Here is a 19,426-nt window from a genome sequence, read left to right on the forward strand (position 1 = left end):
CACTGTGTATTAAGAAGACATACCATGCGGTGTGATGTAGAGCAAAAGTGCTGAGCTTTCTATTCGTATGGTGCAGTAGCAGGAAATACAATGAAAAGCCGTAGAGCCAATTACAGTATGTTAAGACTACCGGTTCCTCCAAAGTAGAGTTAATAACTTGAAACGTATAATTCCTAATCTTCCCAAATATTTACCTCGACTTTACCACTACTGTTGGTTCCTTTCACCCGTGATACTATTATGCTCACACACATGTAAACAAGCGCACACACATACACTCATTAGTTGCACACCAGGGTGATGGAAAGTTAATCAAGGCATTACGGCTGCCACATGGAGCAGGTCACTGAACCACGTACGCACTCACAAGGCAGAGCATACACTCGTTCGCTGAGCAGTAGCACGGTAACACATGCACAAGGCATTTACAGAAGATGTAGAGGAAATGGAAACACCTGTATGTTGGAGTTCACGTATGAACCACCACACACACACACACTTAGAGTAAAACATCATCCCTATCCTTTAAGTAAAATTTTTGCTATTAGCATCTAATAGATGCACCGCAGCTATCAGGAACTGCATATGCGTGCATTCATATGTGTGTGTGTGTGTGTGTGTGTGCTCATGACTAAGAATAGTCAGTAACAAAATGTATTGTTTCATCTCCAAAATGCTAAATGCTGTCTGACCCTAAAGCCGTCGCAGCACTCTGCTCGCTATTTATTTGTCATTAAACACTGGCTGGCTTTGACCTGCTGTAAGCCTCATTAGAATACACTTCCATTAATGACTCACATTTGGCAACACACACACACACACACACACACACACACACACACACACACACGCACAGACAAATGCCCACTCATGTTATTCGGCTCTTTTAACGAAAAATCCTCAGGCCAAGGTAAGAGTGTACAGCGGCTGACACGATACAGTGCCGCTTGGAGACAACAGTGTCACCTGAACGTCCTCCTCGTCCTTCACTCCACTTTCATCTTGAGAGGGCGTTTGAAAGAGAGATGCGCCGGCAGAGAGAAAGACGGAGAGTGTGTCGTAGATCAAGGAAGTTGTTTTGTCTGCCGAAACATTGTTAGTGACAATGAATCTTAAGAGAGGTGGGGATGTAGAGGGGCAGAAATGATGAAGACAGAGAAATAAAGCAAGGTAGTGAGAAGTCAGAGGAAAGAAAACTTTTTTTTTTATTTTTGCTCATTTGTATTCTTATCCGCATCTCTCGTGTCATCTTTTTTTTTTTTTTTTCCATTTGGGAGGCACATATCATAACGATTTGGAGGTGAGAGTGAGAAATTATTCTCCCAGCTATTGCTATCACCTCTAAATACGCCATCAGGGTCAAGAAGAAGAAAACACTCATAAAACGGACACATTTAATGTGTTTCACCTCCTGTATTTCATGAAGCTACAGATCCAAATGTGTTATAATTATTGTTATAATTATTCATCCTCCACACTCGCTTTAAGATTTTTTGAGAAAGATGAAAAACGCTGAAATTTTAATGTGAATGTACAGTGTTTTTTTTAAAACTGCTTCAGATTTTTGGGAAGGAGCCATCAAAGAGAAAGAGAGAGAGAGAGAGAGCGAAAGATAGAGAGAGAGAGAGAGAGAGAGAGCCTTGATCAAAGCTTTACTGGGAATCCCTACTTAAAGATTAATGAGTTAAAGGAGCTGGACAGGACATACACACATATACGCACTCACATACAAACATACGTAAACACTCCAGCTCAGACAGCGAGATTACGAGATTCCATATCTTTGCATAAAGGACTGCGATTGGTTGGGAATGGTCCATTACCAGACAGATGTTATCAGACAGTCGGGAACCCTGCGTCTATACTGGACCAATTAGAGACCATTCACTATCAAACAATAATGGTTTCCGTGGATATTTGTTTTCTCATGTGTTCTGTCTTTTTGTATCTCACTCAAATTCATGACATGTGATACACATTTAAAAGCAACAATTACAGGCTGATTGACAAAGTGGATGATTGTGTGTGTGTGTGTGTGTGTTTGTGTAGTTAAAGCATCCTTGTTAGGGTTGGGTTCCATATTGGATGTGGTTTCAGTTTCATAAAATAGGTTTCAAATTAACACTAATTCAGAGTAATTTGACAACAGGCCAAAATAAATATTTATCTGTTGTTAAGCTAATGTGAAAGGATGGATAATAAATAGAGTTTGTTAGAAATACCACTCTGTAACGCCACTTTACAATCATTACTCCGTGTTTAGGCAGTTCGAAAAGATCAACATTGTGCTGATCACTTTATGTCAACATCAGTGGTCGAAATCTCCCAATTAAACTTTCATATGCATCGTAAAAAAAACAAATCCTCCGAATTAAACAACTAAATACATCGTTCGACCATGTGCACTCCAGATCGACACATTGGAGCGTTTTCTGATCTGGTGCCTCTAATCAGCTAATTTGTCTGTGCTTTCCAAAACTGTTATAAATCACTGTTAAAAAAATATTCTGCTTGATGAATGATCACTTTGTTAAGGTTAAAGAAACATGTGGTGTAGGTTAAAGTCACTTCTTCTTTAAATTAGGCCACCTCCATTGTTATGGCTACAATAATAACCACAGGGTTAAGGTTAGGGGACAATCGTAGTTAGATTTTTTTTAGAAATTGACCTTCCATCCATCCCACAACCTCCAAATAAGCAAAATTTGAAACTTATAAAGACGTCATCTCATTATTAATACGGCCACTTGATGGATATTTTTGGGCGACTGACATTACAACCCGTTGTGTCCTTTTTCTTGGGAGGACAGTCATTAAAAAAAAACAAAAAAAACACTTCAAGCTTATCATCTTCATAGTTTTTACATCCATCGTTTAGATCAAGTAGCTTGAGAAAATAGTGTCATAAAATAAGCTGCACCTGTTATTTTAATGTGTTGGATCCATATTTATATTCATCTAGCACTTCATATCTTTTGTTGCTCATCTTGTTTTCAGGTTTTAGCTACAGGGTGATAACATGAATTAGTTCATTAGTCTTGTGTATTATAGAGGTGGGAGTATAAACAAGTTTAATGAGTTTTTGAAGCAAGTCATGAACCTGGACTCAGTAAGAATCATGCTGATCCTGGGTATAACATTTCATACTTGTTTTTTTCACATCTTAATGGAGTCCCTGGGTCTAGCTCATAGGTCAGTCCATGTACACACAAACTCACAATGTAAAGACTAGTGACTGATGTTAGAGACAGTTTGTTATTTCTCTAAATCTCCATATTTGTTCCTTTCAACTAAGACCTTCTTTGTAACTTTGTCTCCTTTCCTCTTCTCCTTCCACCACTGTGCAGTTGAACAGCTAGTACCACAGTCTAGCTAGCATAACATAACTTTCATATCATGTCAATCAACCACCCTATCAGCTGCTGTGCTTGTCAGTGTCTGCAATCAGACAGACACTCAGTCCGCCAACTCGTCACTAAGTCTTCAGTCTAAACACCTGCAAGTCCTCGAGCAGAGACGCAATGCTGTTACCTTACCAACAACCTTACTGGTTGTCAGTCAACCAGTTGACTAATCTGTTTGACAGTCATCTAATCAGCCAGTCAGCTGGTGAATCCACTAGCCGAGGCATCAAGGGTAAGAGATTGAGTGGTTGCAGTGATTTTTCGGTAGGGGTGTTAATGGTTTTCAGTAATTGTGTTAATGGTTTTAAGTAATGGTGTTAATGTTTTTCAGTAATGGTGTTAATTTATTTTAAATTTTTTTGGATAATTCTAAGCATTCACAAATAATCAAACTTTCAAAATGTTATTATTTTGGGTTTTCTGGCTTCATTTTTGCTTTTGCTTCTTTTTTGGCAACATCATAGATGTGTTTTCTTTTTTTTTCTGCATTTCAAAGCCATGACTGAATGGGATTAGCATTACTTTACTTTGCCTCCCTGCCAGTCATCCAGTCTGTCTGACTGTAATCCGTCTGCCAATCCAGTCAGTCAATCAATTGGTTGAGCCCAATGTTGAATTTAATACAACCAGCATGCCAAACAGGGAACACTGATTACACTGAGTGCTACTCAGGATAATGAGCGTGATCAAGGTTCCCTGCCAGCACATACATGGCATACATATAGCTACAAGACATACAGGAAGACACACTACACACAGACACCTATCTTTGTGCTTATTTACCTACTGAATATGAATAATTGATCACATTTAGTCGTCTAGATTTGTCTTTTGCCCTTTTAAAACTGCAGAAAAACTAATCACAAACGGCAGCTTATACTTCAAGTGCTTCCATCGTAACAATTTTTAGTTTGGCCATCACGTTTCGTATTCCTTCTGTGAATTTATAGTCCAACCTCTCTCACTGTGTTGTCATTAAAACCTATTGACTGTGTCTTGTTGACTTCTCTTACCGTATACTCATGGACAGTTAGGCATTATGAATATACAGGGTCATATAAGATTTTGTTCCATTCCTTTGGTGTGATCATTTGAACTTGAACCTAAATGAAACACTGACGGGGCCAAAAGAGAAGAACAGTAGGCTACTTTGCAAATGCAATACTTAAAAAACCCTACTTAGGTAAAAGCACAATAAAAAGCTACATAATTACAGCCAAGAGAGTCCCTGCAAATTACAGTAGCTACTCTCATCCCTAAATGATATCTTACGTTTAGATTTATGTTAAACAAGACTATAAGCTAGTCGAGATATTCACAATTTACATGTATAGAATGAGTGAAAAGATAAATAACTACCCGAACAGATAAATAATTATCCTGTAGGAAGATTTAATGTTGTGTATTTTCAATCTGACATCTTGCTTTTGGAGTGCTGTAGCTATTACTGCTAATTACATCCGCCTGTATGAGCATCTGCACATGCACATGAATTAGATTAGACTTGGCTGCCGTGCATGATGGTGAGGTTAAAAAAAAAAAAAAAAAAAAAGATTAATTCAATTTGAACATTTAACATGATCCACTCACAAGGGAGTGGATATTTAAGGCTATAGTGTAGCAAAGCGTACGCCCAGGCATGATGGAAAGTCATAGCAGCACGTGTCGAAAGCTCAAGAAATAAATACAGCTTTGACAGCTGTAATACCACAGAATTAGTGTGAGAGTTAACCTCTTACGCCCCCGCTGTCTCTCATTCGCTCCCCTTTTTCTCGGCTTTTCTGTTTTCTGATTTCTGTCTCTCTTCCCTCTCTTGTCCATGGAAATTTAAACGGAACGTGAGATAACGAAACTCGGCAAAGGGCAGAGATGAAACGCACAAAAACATTCAGTGACAGTGGAGTAGTGTCAGCAGCGAATGATGTCATAGGCGATATATCTGCCACTGACTACTTGGGTGATGGATTGAGGGACGAGAGAGCAGGAGATGGAGACAGGAATGGAGTGAAGAGGAAAAAAATAGAGAGGAGGAGGAAGTAATGTTAAGAAATTAGAGAGACAAAGGAAGAAGAGAGGGATGGCAGAAACGAAGGAAAAATTAGAGGGTGACAAGTGTAGATGATGCGGATGGTGTAGAGGAGGAAGTATCGAGTTAGAGGGAGAGAGGAAGAGGAAAATGCGGAGGCATAAACACATAAAAGGAGGGGGAGAGAGAGAGAGAGAGAGAGAGATGGAGGGAATGATTATGAGTGGAAACGTTCGTCTCTCAATCAGGATATGGACTCCCATAAATAACATGCTCTCTCAGTCAACAGCATGATGTCACCACATTCACACACACACACACGACAAGGCGGCGACGGTGGTGGGGGAGGCAGATGTAGCTGTTATTTAAGGAAAAGGGATCGAAAATTCACTCAAAGTAAACAATCTCAATTGCACCATATTTTCCTCATTCTGTGTTTAATTCCCTTTATTTCTTTTCTTCTCCTCCTCCACTTTTTATTGAACGCCCTTGTACTTTCCTCATTGGTATTCATGTTGTGCTTGTTCTCAGTATTTACTGTGAAAGGCACCTCATTAATGGCATTGTATAGCTTAGAATAGGGAGTTTCTAGTATATCTCAGAATTAAAATGACACAGAGAGAGAGGCGTGAAGAGGGAATGGGGAGATACAGAGAAAGATGCAAACACAGATAAAAAGAGATTAAGACAAATAGCAAAAGAAGATAAGGTTCATTTTGGCCATGTATATGATCAATCTTCAGGTCCTCCATGCATGAGAGGAGTCTCACTGTATGTAATTTGAGCGATTGTATCAGCGGTGGAATAGAATAATCTAGAAGAAACAGAGACATCCAAAGTAGCTGTGAGTAATGCGTTTTGTTTCATTTGAAAATCCATTTTTAACTGTATCTGTGTGTGAAGGTGTGGTAAAAAGTGGTACTTGTTTTTCATAGCCGAAGTCATCAATTGGTTAGTCATCATTCTAGTCCTTGAAACACCACTCACCTCTTGAGTAGTGCTTGTTGGCCTGATTTTTTACTATTTTACAATTGGCGGTGAGTGCAAATGTATTTCAGGAGGCTTAACAGGTCCGCAATTTTGGACAAGGTTCGAAATAAACCTGTAGAAATCGACTCAAAACCTTATCCGAAAGGGACCTCCAGAACTGGTATGAAGTAGATCCAAGGATAATTATACCAGATCAAAAATGCGATTAACCCTAACAGACACAAATACAAAGAGAACACTAAAACTGGCAGCAGAAGGGGTTGGAAAACGTAGCACTACAAGTCCTAATAATCAATGTTAGGTTGTAAAAACAAATTCCTAAAACGAGGGTATCACGTGATCAGAGCTGACAATGACTTTGGATCCACTTGAGTATCTGGACCCAATTACTTTTGATACAGTATGGACCCATCCCAGTTTGGGTCTTGGTTACTAGGAACCAAGAAGACATGTAAAAACCTCCAATCTCTTTGTCTATCTATACTGTGATAAAGTGTTACCTGCATGCCTTGCTAGGAAAATGGATGGATGGACTACATTTAAAGCTACAGTTATTAAGTTTACATACTTCACTGCCCTTGGGATGATTATGAGCTTTGTGATTGACCGAGCGATGCATCAAACTTTTCTTTTCCCTCTTTTTTTTTTTTTAGATTTGAATATTTAGAATGAGCTATAAAAGCAGTGCTGCCTAACTGATGTGGTGCAATGCTTTTGAAACATTTTAACTAATGATGTTGAAAGACAGTAATGTAGCGGAGCAGAAATAGTCCTTGTTGATCCTGCAAAATCACTATGAGTCTCGACAGCTATGGGCTTGCAGAAAAACAGGTTGAATTTTTCATGGACTTTTGTTGATGGCTCTGCAATCTGGCTTTCTGTCTTGAATGAAAATTATGTTATTGATCCTTGAAGGGAGTTTTTTCTTCGCCTCCTCCTCGACCACAGGGAGGTTCAGTAGACATTCAGCATCTTGCTTAAGGACAGCAGGAAAATACTTGTCAACACAGATGCTAAAACCTATAAATACTGCAGGGAATTCATGTAGACAAGTGTACTCTTTGCTATTTGGTTTGTACTGGTGGCGATGTTAGCATTTAAGTTTATTCTGAGGCTATAGCGACGCTTTACTTTTTAATATGTATATCAGGGTTCATGTATGTATAAGTAATATACCATAAAAACTGCTCTGAATAACTGACTGTTATCACCATTGCCCCTTTCTGACTCCCGCTCTGTCTCCCACGCTTTTGTTCTCTTGTCTCTCCATCTGTCATCTGTTCCGTATTCTCTCATGTCTTTCCCCGTATCTGTCTTGTGTCTTTTCCACCCACCCAATATCTTTGCCATCTCCCTCTAACCTTCTCATCATCTATTTTTCGCTTGCGATAAAAAAAAAAAAAAAAAAAAGAAATCAAATTCATATTCAAGGAAGCTTAATTGGTGTGGCCTCTGAATCTCACTCCCTTTCTCTCTGTGGGTTTATAGCTTTCAATTATTTTATTTTTCCTCTGTTGTTGCAAGTGATGTTTCATTAAGGGACTATCATTTCCGTTGCTGTGGTTTCCGGAGGTTTTTTATTTTTTTTTATTTTATTTTATATGAGTCAACATGAATCACATTACAAAAGCTGAATGGAAATGACACCAAACCTTCCTCAGTGTCAGAAATAAAACACATTGTGCATTATGCAATACCAAAAAATATAAGAAACACCGACATATACTTAATATAAGATTTCGATTTGAATGATATTGATAATGAATAATATTAATCAACTCAAAGGGGTATTTTTTCATGGATGTGTTACTGTTTTACGCAGTATTTTTTGTTCTCCTCATATCAAACGAGTTCTTCCCATGTTTGCTCCTCTGTCTCGTTTTGCTCCACCCTCCGCCCTTCCCAGTCTGTCTTATTGTCATGTCTCTGTGTCTTTCACTCCCTTCTCTGTATCTCTGTCACTTCCCATCTCTCCTCCTTCCAGACAACATTGACTTCTACATGTGACGCTCGTATCTGTTTGTTTGTCTCGGCCTGTCGATGTTTTCTACCAGTGTTTCATATCGTCTTTGTTCAGCAACCCTCTGATGTCTCAAATGAATTTCCTATACAATCCACATCACACACGAACACACACACACACACATAGGAACACATAACTACACACAAAGACAGTGTGTGCCTTCCTCTGCATGTGCATTTTGTACAAATTGAGTCAGACCTAACAAGAGAGTTCATCCCCCTTCTGTCCCTCTTTTATGACTATGTGTGTGTGTGTGGGTGCACATACATTACTGTGTGTGTGTGTGTGTGTGTTTGTGTGTGTGTGTTTCAAACACTCTGCCAAGTGGGGCATACCACAGGGAATCCTGTCAATCAAACTGGTTACCAATTTGTCAGAGAAACAAGGCACTTTCCAAGACGGACAGATGTGTACATGTGTGTCTTCGTGTAAGTACAAGGGTGTGTATATGTATATGTGCATGTGTGTGTGTGTGCATGATACTTGTGAGTGCAAACCAGTAATACCGTTGCATGTATGCACTTATGCATGTAGGTTATGATGTCTTTGCATATACAGGCATGTGTGTGTTTTACAGTACTTGTGTGTGTGCATAGGTATGTGCCTGTGGCAGCTGATTCTATGTAGTGTGAACAACAAAGGCAAGTGATAGACAGTGACAGCTAGACTACAGTGGTAACACACACACACACATAGACACACACAGTTTTTCTCAAAGACTGAAGTGACAGGTCTCTTTCTTCTATTCATGTTATTCATTCCTCCCTTTATCCGTATCTGTTATCCCCTTAAGTGTTGCCTTTTCACCTTTTTTTTCTCTTTACTTTGCTTCGCTCTCTACCGTACCTTACTTTCTTTTGCTTTTCTGAACAGCAAACAAGAAAAAAGGCTGATCAGTACAAAATAGCTCAATCTTGATCCAGCAATGAAGTCAAATAATGTGTTGTAAAAATAGTTTTTTTTTAAAGAAATAAGGAAAATACAATAAGGAAAAATAAATCCCGTTGTAAGTAATAGTAAAATAGTTCTCACAGCTGTTTTCACCTTCTGTACATACAGATTTGTTTGGGGCACAGCTGTCATTTTTTTTCTCCATGCTTTATCCCATCCCATCAAACACCAATTGTTATTCCTCCTGACTTTCACTCCCAATCTGTTTGTTTCCGTTTGCCTTCCATCATTTCTCAATTTCCTAGATTTCTCCCCATCTTCATTGATTTCTCCTTTCTGTTTTTCTTTCCATCTCACTCTTTCACCTACCTCTCTGCTGCTTTCACCTAATCCCCAAAGACAACATTCCTATTTCCTAAGCCACTTCTGCTCTGTTTATGGAAGTGTATGCCTCTGTCTTTGTGTGTGTGTGTGTGTGTGTGTGTGTGTGTATGCGCATGACCCTCGTGACAGTGATGTGCGTCACTGGGGACTTATTGACTTCCTTAGACTCTTTCTTTGGGTCAGCTGACTTCAACAGACAGACCTCATTGGCTAATAAACCAAGACCACTCTTCACTAAAAGTCAAGTGACAAATTGACTCCCCTGTTAAACACACACACACACACATACACCCCGTGTACATACACGGTCATACATCTTGCGTGAATTCTCCGAAGAGCAGTCTCTGCATTATGTAGGGATTCTCTGTTTCTCTTTTCCTCTTTCATTCTCGCTCCAAACCTTGGTACACAAATCATTTGAAACATGCTCATGATCATGAGTTGATCTGACTGGCTTCTTTGTTGAGCCCTTATTTGTTATGGAGGTAGCCCGGGTAATGTGGCCAAAATATCAGCACCAAGCAGTTAGGGATGACAGCTGATTTGGTCTGTTATTATTTCCCTGTTTGTGAGTGAGGAGAAGAGAATTCCACCTACGCGTTCTCACAGTATACAATTTCCCTTTCACTGCTGTGCCTTCGACCTCACAGCAAATAAGAAGCTACCGTCGCTGGCCGACTGACACGCAGCAAAATCACAGCTAACATATAGAAAGACACAGCAAATCTTACCCTAACTCCACAAGTGGCCAACTAAATCACAATAAAAACAAACTTAGCCATTGTTTTCTCAAGCAGCATTAAAGGCGCAGCGTGTAGAATTTAGTGGCATCTAGTGGAACAGACTTGGAAGAAACGGAATATAATATTCATAAGTATGTTTTCATTAGTGTATAATCCCATGAAAATAGGAATGGTTGTGTTTTCGTTACTTTAGAATGAGCCCTTTATATCTACATAAGGAGCGGGTCCTCTTCCACGGAGCCCACCATGGTGCGCCGCCATGTTTCTACAGTAGCCCAGAACGGACAAACCAAACACTGGCTCTAGAGAGGGCATTCACGTTTTTCGCATTTAGGTTTTCAGTGTTTTCAGTTGGTTGTATTCTGCAACCTCACCGCTAGATGCCGCTAAATCCTACACACTGCTCCTTTAAATCCAGTTAATGCAAAAACGCCTTTCGTATGTATTGACAGCAACATATTATAAAAGCAGAAACCATTCAATTACAACAGAAAGAAGACGACTTGAGCATGGAATAGATTACATTATCAATGAATTATTTAAGTAGAAGGAGTTAAGAGAGGTTGACAAAATTAGAGCAAAGTAGACTACACTCATAGTAGAGCATCAGTTGCACCAAACAGAGTAATGTATCAAAGATGGCAAGAGAGGAAAGCAGAATTAAAACAGAAAGTAAAAGCAAGACATAACAGAGCCAAGTTTAGTAGCCTAAAGGAAAGTGGAGTCAAGCAGTAGTAACAGTGGTTGTAGAGTAATTGAAATAAGAGACTAGGGTTGACCACACAAGAAAGAGTAGGCCCCAGTAGAGAAGAGTAATAGACTAAAGAATTAGAAGAAGAGGATAAAATGCATACTCACCAAGCTGACTGCGTCTCTGAGCGTAGGCTACCACCACTGCGGCCAGAACTACACAGCACAAAGATGTCACAAGGTTTGCCATCTGTAGACACACACACAGCAAAGTCATCAGCGTGAGCACGTGCGGGAGACAGAGAACCGGCGAGTGAGTGTGTCCGCCTGTCGTCCTGATTGACTGACAGACCCATAGACGCCTACAACACCATGTAAGAGATGGAGAGATAGCTGCTTCCTGCCCTCTCTCTCTCTCTCTCTCTCTCTCTCTCTCTCTCTGTGTATCTCTCAGTGTCTCTCTATCTCCTCTCACTCTTGTGGTCCCTTAGGTGGCCTTTTCTCTCTCTGTTGTTGCTTCCTCCTTATTTGTCAAACTACCATTTTTTTTTCAAATAGCAATTCCTTTCTTTACTTCTCTGACTGTTATCCTTTTCCCTGTATAACATTTGTCTCTCTCTTTCTCTTTATTTCTCTCTCTCTCTTTCTGTTCATCAGCCTAATGGGTCCATCCTCTCTGGGATGGGCTATGACCAGCAGCTCTTAAAGGTATAGCACACCATGAACAAACACACGGCTGTCATAGTAAACAACAGTGCTTCATGGGCATCACTTTTCCTTGTTGTTGTTTCCCAAATTAAAAAACAAAAACAAAACAACAACAACAAAAAAACACTCTCTGCTTTTATTTCTCATACTTTCATGCTTTTGTCTCTTCATCTTTTATTTCCCTGTTTTACAGTCCATCGCTCATTCTTTCTCTATTTTCTCTCTCTTTAAACATTCGTTCCCTTTTCTATTTAAAAAGGAATAATTTCGCAAAGTTCAATAATTAGCTTTTGTTCAGAGAATGAGATGAGATATGAATCTTAGATCAATCAAAAATCTGCTCTGTCTAAAGTTTAAAAAAAAATATGCCTTCCAACAACTACAAAGCATTTTTATTTAGACGTGTTTGTTTGCTTGTTAATGAACAGAAATTGAAAAACATCCAATTTGTGATTTTAGCTCTTTGAATACTTGTGTGCTAGAGCTGTGTCTTATCCATCTACCCAGTACATGTATGAAGTGCTATAGGACAGGTTGCCAGATACAGTTGGTGAGCACAGGTTTTGGTTTTAGTCTCTGTACAAACCTGGCAACAGTCACAGCCCTTAAAATTGTTACGACTTAAAAACACATGATATGTGTTAATTAGTCAGCTTCAGAGATGATCCCTTCAGAGAAACTGCCTTCTTGCTTCCCCTCTTCCACTAGGAGGTGAAAGGTCAGAGATCAGCTTCATCAGAACGACACCACTGGAGCTTGTATAGGGATTCACCATCCAGTCAAAGGACACTTGAGCAGGGCGGATGCCTGCCAACAAGGGGGCTTGAACCCAGATACTTCCACGAAAATGTGGCCTCCCTCTTCTCTCTGTGCACCTCCTCATCTCATCTCTCTGCAGGTTGTTTTTTTTTTCCCCCTGTTTTTGCCTCTGTGCCTTACACTGAGGAGAGATAGTTGGCTCTCTTACAGACAGAGGTTGTCTAAGGGTCTGCTTGCTGCTGAGACTTGCGGTGAGTAAGGTGTGTGTGTCTGCATGTGGAGAACAGAGTGAGCGCTCTAAATAGAGGCAAAGAAAGGAAAAGTGAATTTCCTTGTTCTTCTCATGCAAGACTCCAGCTGTTACAAACCACTGTCATCTCCCATTACCTCGTGCTCTTAGCTTCAGCTATTTTTTTTTTCTCTCTTACTCCTTCTCCTCTTGATTCTCTTTTCCACTTCTCTTTTACCATCTCACTCTGTCTTTTTCACTCTCTTCAGTAGACACAGCGTGTATCACTCTGTTATATCCCTCACTCCTTCTATCTCTCTTTGTAAAGGTTCAATAGGAACACCACTACATCATGTTTAAGCATCTAAGAAATAAGGAAACATATCTGGAAGTATTGCTGAGTGACGTTCAAGAACATGAAAAAGCTTTTACAGTCTGACTGAAATGTCAGAAGGCAATAAAACAGTCAAAGACATTAAACACACTTGGGAATGTTTCCATGAGCGACCAAACTAATGGTGTTTAAAAAAAGAAAAGCTTTTATATTCAAACAGCTTATTACAGTAAAGAATAAAGAAAGCTTTTCTGAAACGGAAAAAACTAATTGTCTTAATTTTGTTTTCTTGATGTCAAAGCAACACAAAGTAGATAGGAGGAGGTTATTGTTAGCCTATGTGAAATTATTAAGATAATGGCAATGAAGAAGTTTCCTGCCACACATATTTTCAGAAATATCTGAAAAATCTAAAGAAAAGTTGCTCTTACCCACACAAGAGACAGAGCAGAACAAAAATGTTCCTCTTCAGTCCCAACTCCCACCTCACTACACCTCTGTTCGGGATGGGGCCATAAATAAACAGATGAACTGGGAAATGCACTCGCCATCTTCTACCATAAATACAATACATCTGTCACCATGGATACTAATACAGTAGATGCATTCCTCACCGAGCTCCGTGTTATATTGTGTGCTGCAAATGCACAGCTTCCATAACAAGCAAACAAACATAAGTGGTATGTTTGTTTACAAAGAAAAGGTCCTGAGTGCTCACAAGTTCAAACAAGTGTGATGAACGTGCTCTTTGGTAGGAAAGGGAGGGAAACACAAAAGTTCAAAAAAGAAGGTCCAAGCATAGACTGTAAAATAATGGATGTAGTCACCATGCTGTCAGCCATTGGTTTGTGGACTCGCTCTTCCTGTATCCAGTTCTCTTTATACATCCATGGTTTTCAAGCGTCAAGTTTGGCATTTTGACCGTCGCCATCTTGGATTTTTGGAGCCAGTTTCGAGAAGTGAACATAATCCTAGTGTTAGCTGCTAGCTTGGTTAGCACGGTGCATTTATAGTCTATAATTAACTGTGGTAATGTTAATGCTAATTTTCGCTAACGAAAAACGGATTTAAACAATTAAAACAAAATGCACTTACCAGAAAAACTGAACATCTGACTCCGCAGAGAGTCTTTTAGTACAATCAAATGCTGAACAAGACTTTTTTAGGCGGCCAAAATCTTACAATTAACTTTCATGAACTGAAAACACACTGAAATAGCAACAGCTACAGTTACGCCTAAACTCTGTAAATCTGTCGTAACATCATGCTTATGTTACGTAACCAACGTTATCGCCGTGGTAGCCACTTGTCAACCACAACATAGCCACGCCCTAAAGCATAACCTGCTTTATCATCAAATTTAAATGAAATGGGACCATCATTCACAAAATGAACTCATAAACTCATTATGAAACTGTTTACTGAGGTAGTGAGAAGTAGGGCCATATTCTCATAGACTTCTATACAATTGGCTTCTTTTTGGAACCAGTGGAGTCGCCCCCTGATGGCCATTAGAAAGAATGCAGGTTTAAGGCACTTCTGCATTGGCTTCAATTTTCAGACCCCGAACTACTTCCCTGGGTCCAAAGCACTCTTCTAGCAAAAAAGTTTAAAAGCCTTTATTCGTTACCCAGCTCTATTTTTAACATGCACAAGTATTGGCTATGTTTTCACCATGAAATAGCCATCTGAATAAAGGCTTTAAACTTTTTGCCAGAGGAGTGCCTCAGATCTTTCTTCTTTTTTGAATGTGTATTTGTTTACTTTTTGGAAGCTTGCATAATTATTAGCTAATGGGTTTTTATTTTAACTTCACAACAGGTTTTGTGATTTGCAGAGAAATTTAGAACTGGCAGTGATCAAACAGAAAGTGTTTATTGTAAAGGTTTTTTTTGTTTTTTTTTAATGTACACTAGATTATGTGGTAATATTTCAAGTATAACAACAATTCAGTTGTGCAATTACACTATCTCTGAGGTGGAAACAACAAAATGTTGACCGTACAAAATAATTTTAATCCTCTGTTTTTCAGCATCCTCCTCCCAGTTTTAATAGGTTTAAGAGTGTCTGAGTGAATTATTATTTTTATTTATTTATTTATTTATTTGCATGCAGTGACACAGGAAGGAACACGTGTTGTATGTAGCTATTTTGCCCTTTTGTTTCGGCTGTTTAAGGCACGGGAGCAATGTTGTTGGATGTTTAGTTGTAACATTTGTGCTGTCTTCTGCACTTGCCGCTCCACCTGTTGAATCCTTTGCATAGTTTAAAAATTTTGCACTTTGCGTCATTTTCTTATTTTAACTTTGACCTGTAACAGTAGTTTAGCATGGCAGCTTTAAGTCACTTCATTTAACCATAATGTAGTGCTACTGAGGTTTAGAGAGGGCATCTTTGTTTCATCACAAATGGTCAACACACAGGTGCACAAATGCTAACAATCCTGGGTCCCTGCAGGTATTTTTTACAGGACAAGGGAGAATATTTCTGTTAAAATGCATGTGAAATACTGCGATCTCAATTTCCAGTCTTCAGCTCTTTGTGACACTTGGCCTTGAAGAGGCAGGTTTTTTGACTTTTCAATATATGAAAAGCCTTTGTGACTTTAAAAGACTGAGAAAGTAACTGAAGGTTTGCATGTATGCATGTCACTGGGAGAAAGATTGTGGGTTTTGTGTTTGTGTGTGTGTGTGTGCCTGCTTGTATGTGTATGAGTGATTGGCAGCTCATATGTATTTCATCAGAGCAGATATTCAGGAGAGTGACAGGGGGTGAAATTAAAATTGCTTCCCTTGTCAGATCATCACAATTCCCATCTCTGCTCTTCATTTTCTAAGTGCTGGTTTGCCCATCAAAATCCAAATGGTGTGTGTCTGCATGTGTGAATGCATTTAGGATTGTCTGCGTGCTCTCAAATGCTCTATATGTGTGTGTGTGTGTGTGTGTGTGTGTGTGTACTTGAAACTGTGGGGGTATTTAGCCCGTCTGTAAGCAAACAATACAGTTTTGAAATCTGACAGCTTCAGATCGCTCACATAATGACAGCCCACAGGCGGTTAGCACTGCAATCACACAAACTCAATACAGACCCTCCTCCCTTTATCCATCCATCCATCCCTCCCCTGACCCTCCCATTTATTACCTTCTTCTTCTCCTTCCCTTCTTCCATATTTATTTATTCATTTCTTATTGGAGGGGAAAGGGCTGAATAGGCGTGATTCTTTTGGCTGCTTAATTAAAATATATAATTCATTGCTGCGTCAAATGATTTTGCCTCTGCGTCTTTGTGGAGTCCGATTTGGGAACATTTGCATTTAAATTGGAAAGCCAGGAGGGAAATACACTAGGCGGGCCGAGGTTTGTGTGTGTGTGTCTGTGTGAAGATAGAAGGCATCCTTCTCTTAAAAGAAATGCACAAATATGGGTACACTCCTTCTTTCTTTGGTCTTCTTTTACTCAAAATGTGAAAAAGTGAGAAATCAAACAGATACATTGCTTGTCCAAAATGGAAAACTTGGAACTTTGTCCGTTACTATGACAACTTTGTGTCCACTAACAGCCATATGTTCGGTCATTAAATTTCAGTGGCCTCTTCTTGTTCTGTAATACTAATTTAAGCCACATTTTCGTGAAGGTATCAATCAAAACACATACACTTTCATTCTCTCTCCCCTCCTCTCTCTGCAAAAACAAAACGGCCAAATTCCCCCTGTCAGCGAGCTGTCAGAAATAAGAATAGTTCATTACAAATGTGTCTGCAGAGAATATAAAGACAAGCATTCTCCTGGGTAATAAATGAGCTCTCTGATTTATAGCAAGAGAAGAGTTTACAGCCCTCAGGAACTTCAACCAACGCTATCAAATTTACAAGAGAAACTAACAATAGATGACTTGAATTATTGTTCATCAGGCCATCAGCAGGAAACTGTTTTCTTTCAAAGTGACGTATCCATCATGTGAAAAAAAAAAAGATACCTGCTCTGACAATATTTTGACAGCACAAAGTATAATTATAAAACGTTTAAAGGTTACAGGCATCTATCTTATTTAGTCGTTCCTTCGGGGTATGCAATGAATTGAGATTTATGGATTGTACAAGCAATTAAAGACTATATGATGCTGAGACAGTGGTGCATTATCCTGCTGGGATGTATCTGGAGGCTGGCTGTGTGTCTGGCACCACAGACCACATTAAAAGTCTGTAAAATCACACCTTTCCCTGCCGGCTTGCTTTATATACTGACTCACAGCGACACAACTCACCATCTGGAGGACTAGGCTGCGCACATAAACAGGAAGGAATGCCTAATATAGCAGCAAGGGAGAGCGCAAAACAGGCAGCCAAACAACTCTTTTCTTGTAACTAAAATGTAGAGCTAAAGGATATTCCCTGTAAATCCTAAAGTTTTTAAAAGATACACAGAGTCATGAAAGAGTGGCAAATGATGGAGATTCAACAGGAAAACTTTCCTAAGACAAGGAGAAAGACTGACTTCAGATACTTTCAGGGAGAATATTCTAATTTCATCATCATCAAAAGTAAAACCTTGGAACTCTGAGGTAAGGCATCCTGTCCAGGGGGTACACTTGTACATCAAAAGGATCCTCACAGTAGAAATAAGACCCCTGTACTGTGCACCACTCTACTCTTACTTTTGACACCTTAGGGCAATGATACACATGCAATTATTTCCAAGGTGATGCAGACAAGCATTGTTTTTTCAGTTCACAATGAGATCTCTACCAAATGAAGGGGAAAAAATGACTTACTGCTCAAAATTCTGGTTTAAAAAAGGTTATACTGTACATTGTCCTAAGACTGCAGCTTGGAATGAAGTTGTACAGTAGTGGGTATGACATAAAACTCCCTCAGTATGTATTTATCTGCATTAATACTGGTGAAATTCATTTACAGCAGTAAAAGAATCAAAAGCAAAAACTGCACTTTTTGAATTTCATGGGAAATGCAAAAAAAAAATGGACTTTTAGAAAAGTTCTTCTAAAAGTTGCTGAAGCTGTAAATAACAACCAAAGTTCTTTTTAATGATGAAAAGTTTCATCACAAAATGAAAAAAAAAAAAAAAAAAAAATTATCTGCGCACCTGAATGTGTGACAGGTGCATCTGAGCACAACTTGAATAAAAATGAGAAAACTCCTGCACACTGTCTCGCTCCTGAAGTGTCATAAATACTGTGAAAATGCCAGCAGTAAGAGAAACACTATGCAGGAGTTTTTTCATCGTTACTCTTGTTTAGGTAATCAAAAAAAAAAAAGAGGAACTTAACTTTTGCTCAGAAAAATCAACAAATTCAAAGCAGTCTTTTTTGTAGCACTTAAGAACTTAATTAACATACATCTCAGCTGTAAACTAGCTGACAGGTGTTTCTTCATATAGAATTCAAGCATTAATTACCTCAGATGTTAATGAGTTCACTGTCCCTGTGACCCTGACGACCATAATGACAGGAAAAAATGGATTTATGGCACCTCATCCATTCATAACTGTCCCGAGGATTATCTTTTTTGACCAAACACACACACACACACACATTTACACACATACACAAACACATAATCACCTAACTGTTGCCACTGTAACCTTTAATGTCATGCTCTGTATCCAATAATACAACTTCCTCATTCCCATAATGCTTTGCTTTGCTTGGCAACACTAATTCTCTCATCAATCATACAGGATTGCTGCAGATTACCCACAAGCGCTGAGGCGGAAGGGGGTGGGGGGGGTGGGAGGGGGTGGGGTGGGGTCCGAGCCCAATAGTGTAGCTGCTGGCATTTTGGGTACGGCGCGTGCACACACACACACACACACGTGCATACACATGTACACACACACACACACAGTGATGTGCACAGTTGGCATTTGGTGCGGAGTGTTGATAGCTGGATGGCTGTGACCTTTTTCACAGTCGTTCTTTCTATAATTGCTCGCTAAAGACAACGTCAATCGTGTTTCAAGAGGTAGCAGGGGTCGAGTCCATAAACACACATGCATACGCTCTCTCATGCATGTGCCTGTGGATGGCAGCACTAGGCTCTGAGTGATAAATTCAGCCATTGATCACATGTGACTGCTCTCAGCTGGCTGAGATTTAGAGGACCTGAAGACGTCAGCTACTATGTATCATGTATCCTACAGCACTGCTGCTGCTGCTGCTGCTGCTGCGGTGGTGGAAGTCCCACATCACATAGCTGCAGTATCTAGCATGTGTTAGTTTTACATAAA

At 39.5% G+C, this 19,426-nt stretch overlaps 1 protein-coding gene across 1 annotated transcript in view; it reads right to left on the minus strand.

Moving 5' to 3' along the window:
- The window catches only part of cntfr (ciliary neurotrophic factor receptor), a 229,177-nt gene that overhangs the window by 127,634 nt on the left and 82,117 nt on the right, over window positions 1-19,426 (minus strand). Inside the window, exon 3 of the mRNA XM_044334283.1 lies at window positions 11,320-11,401. Within this exon, the coding sequence (XP_044190218.1) occupies window positions 11,320-11,401 (82 nt within the window). The remainder of the gene's footprint in view (window positions 1-11,319; window positions 11,402-19,426) is intronic.

Source organism: Thunnus albacares, chromosome 18 (assembly GCF_914725855.1).
Source record: "Thunnus albacares chromosome 18, fThuAlb1.1, whole genome shotgun sequence".
NCBI lineage: Eukaryota > Metazoa > Chordata > Actinopteri > Scombriformes > Scombridae > Thunnus > Thunnus albacares.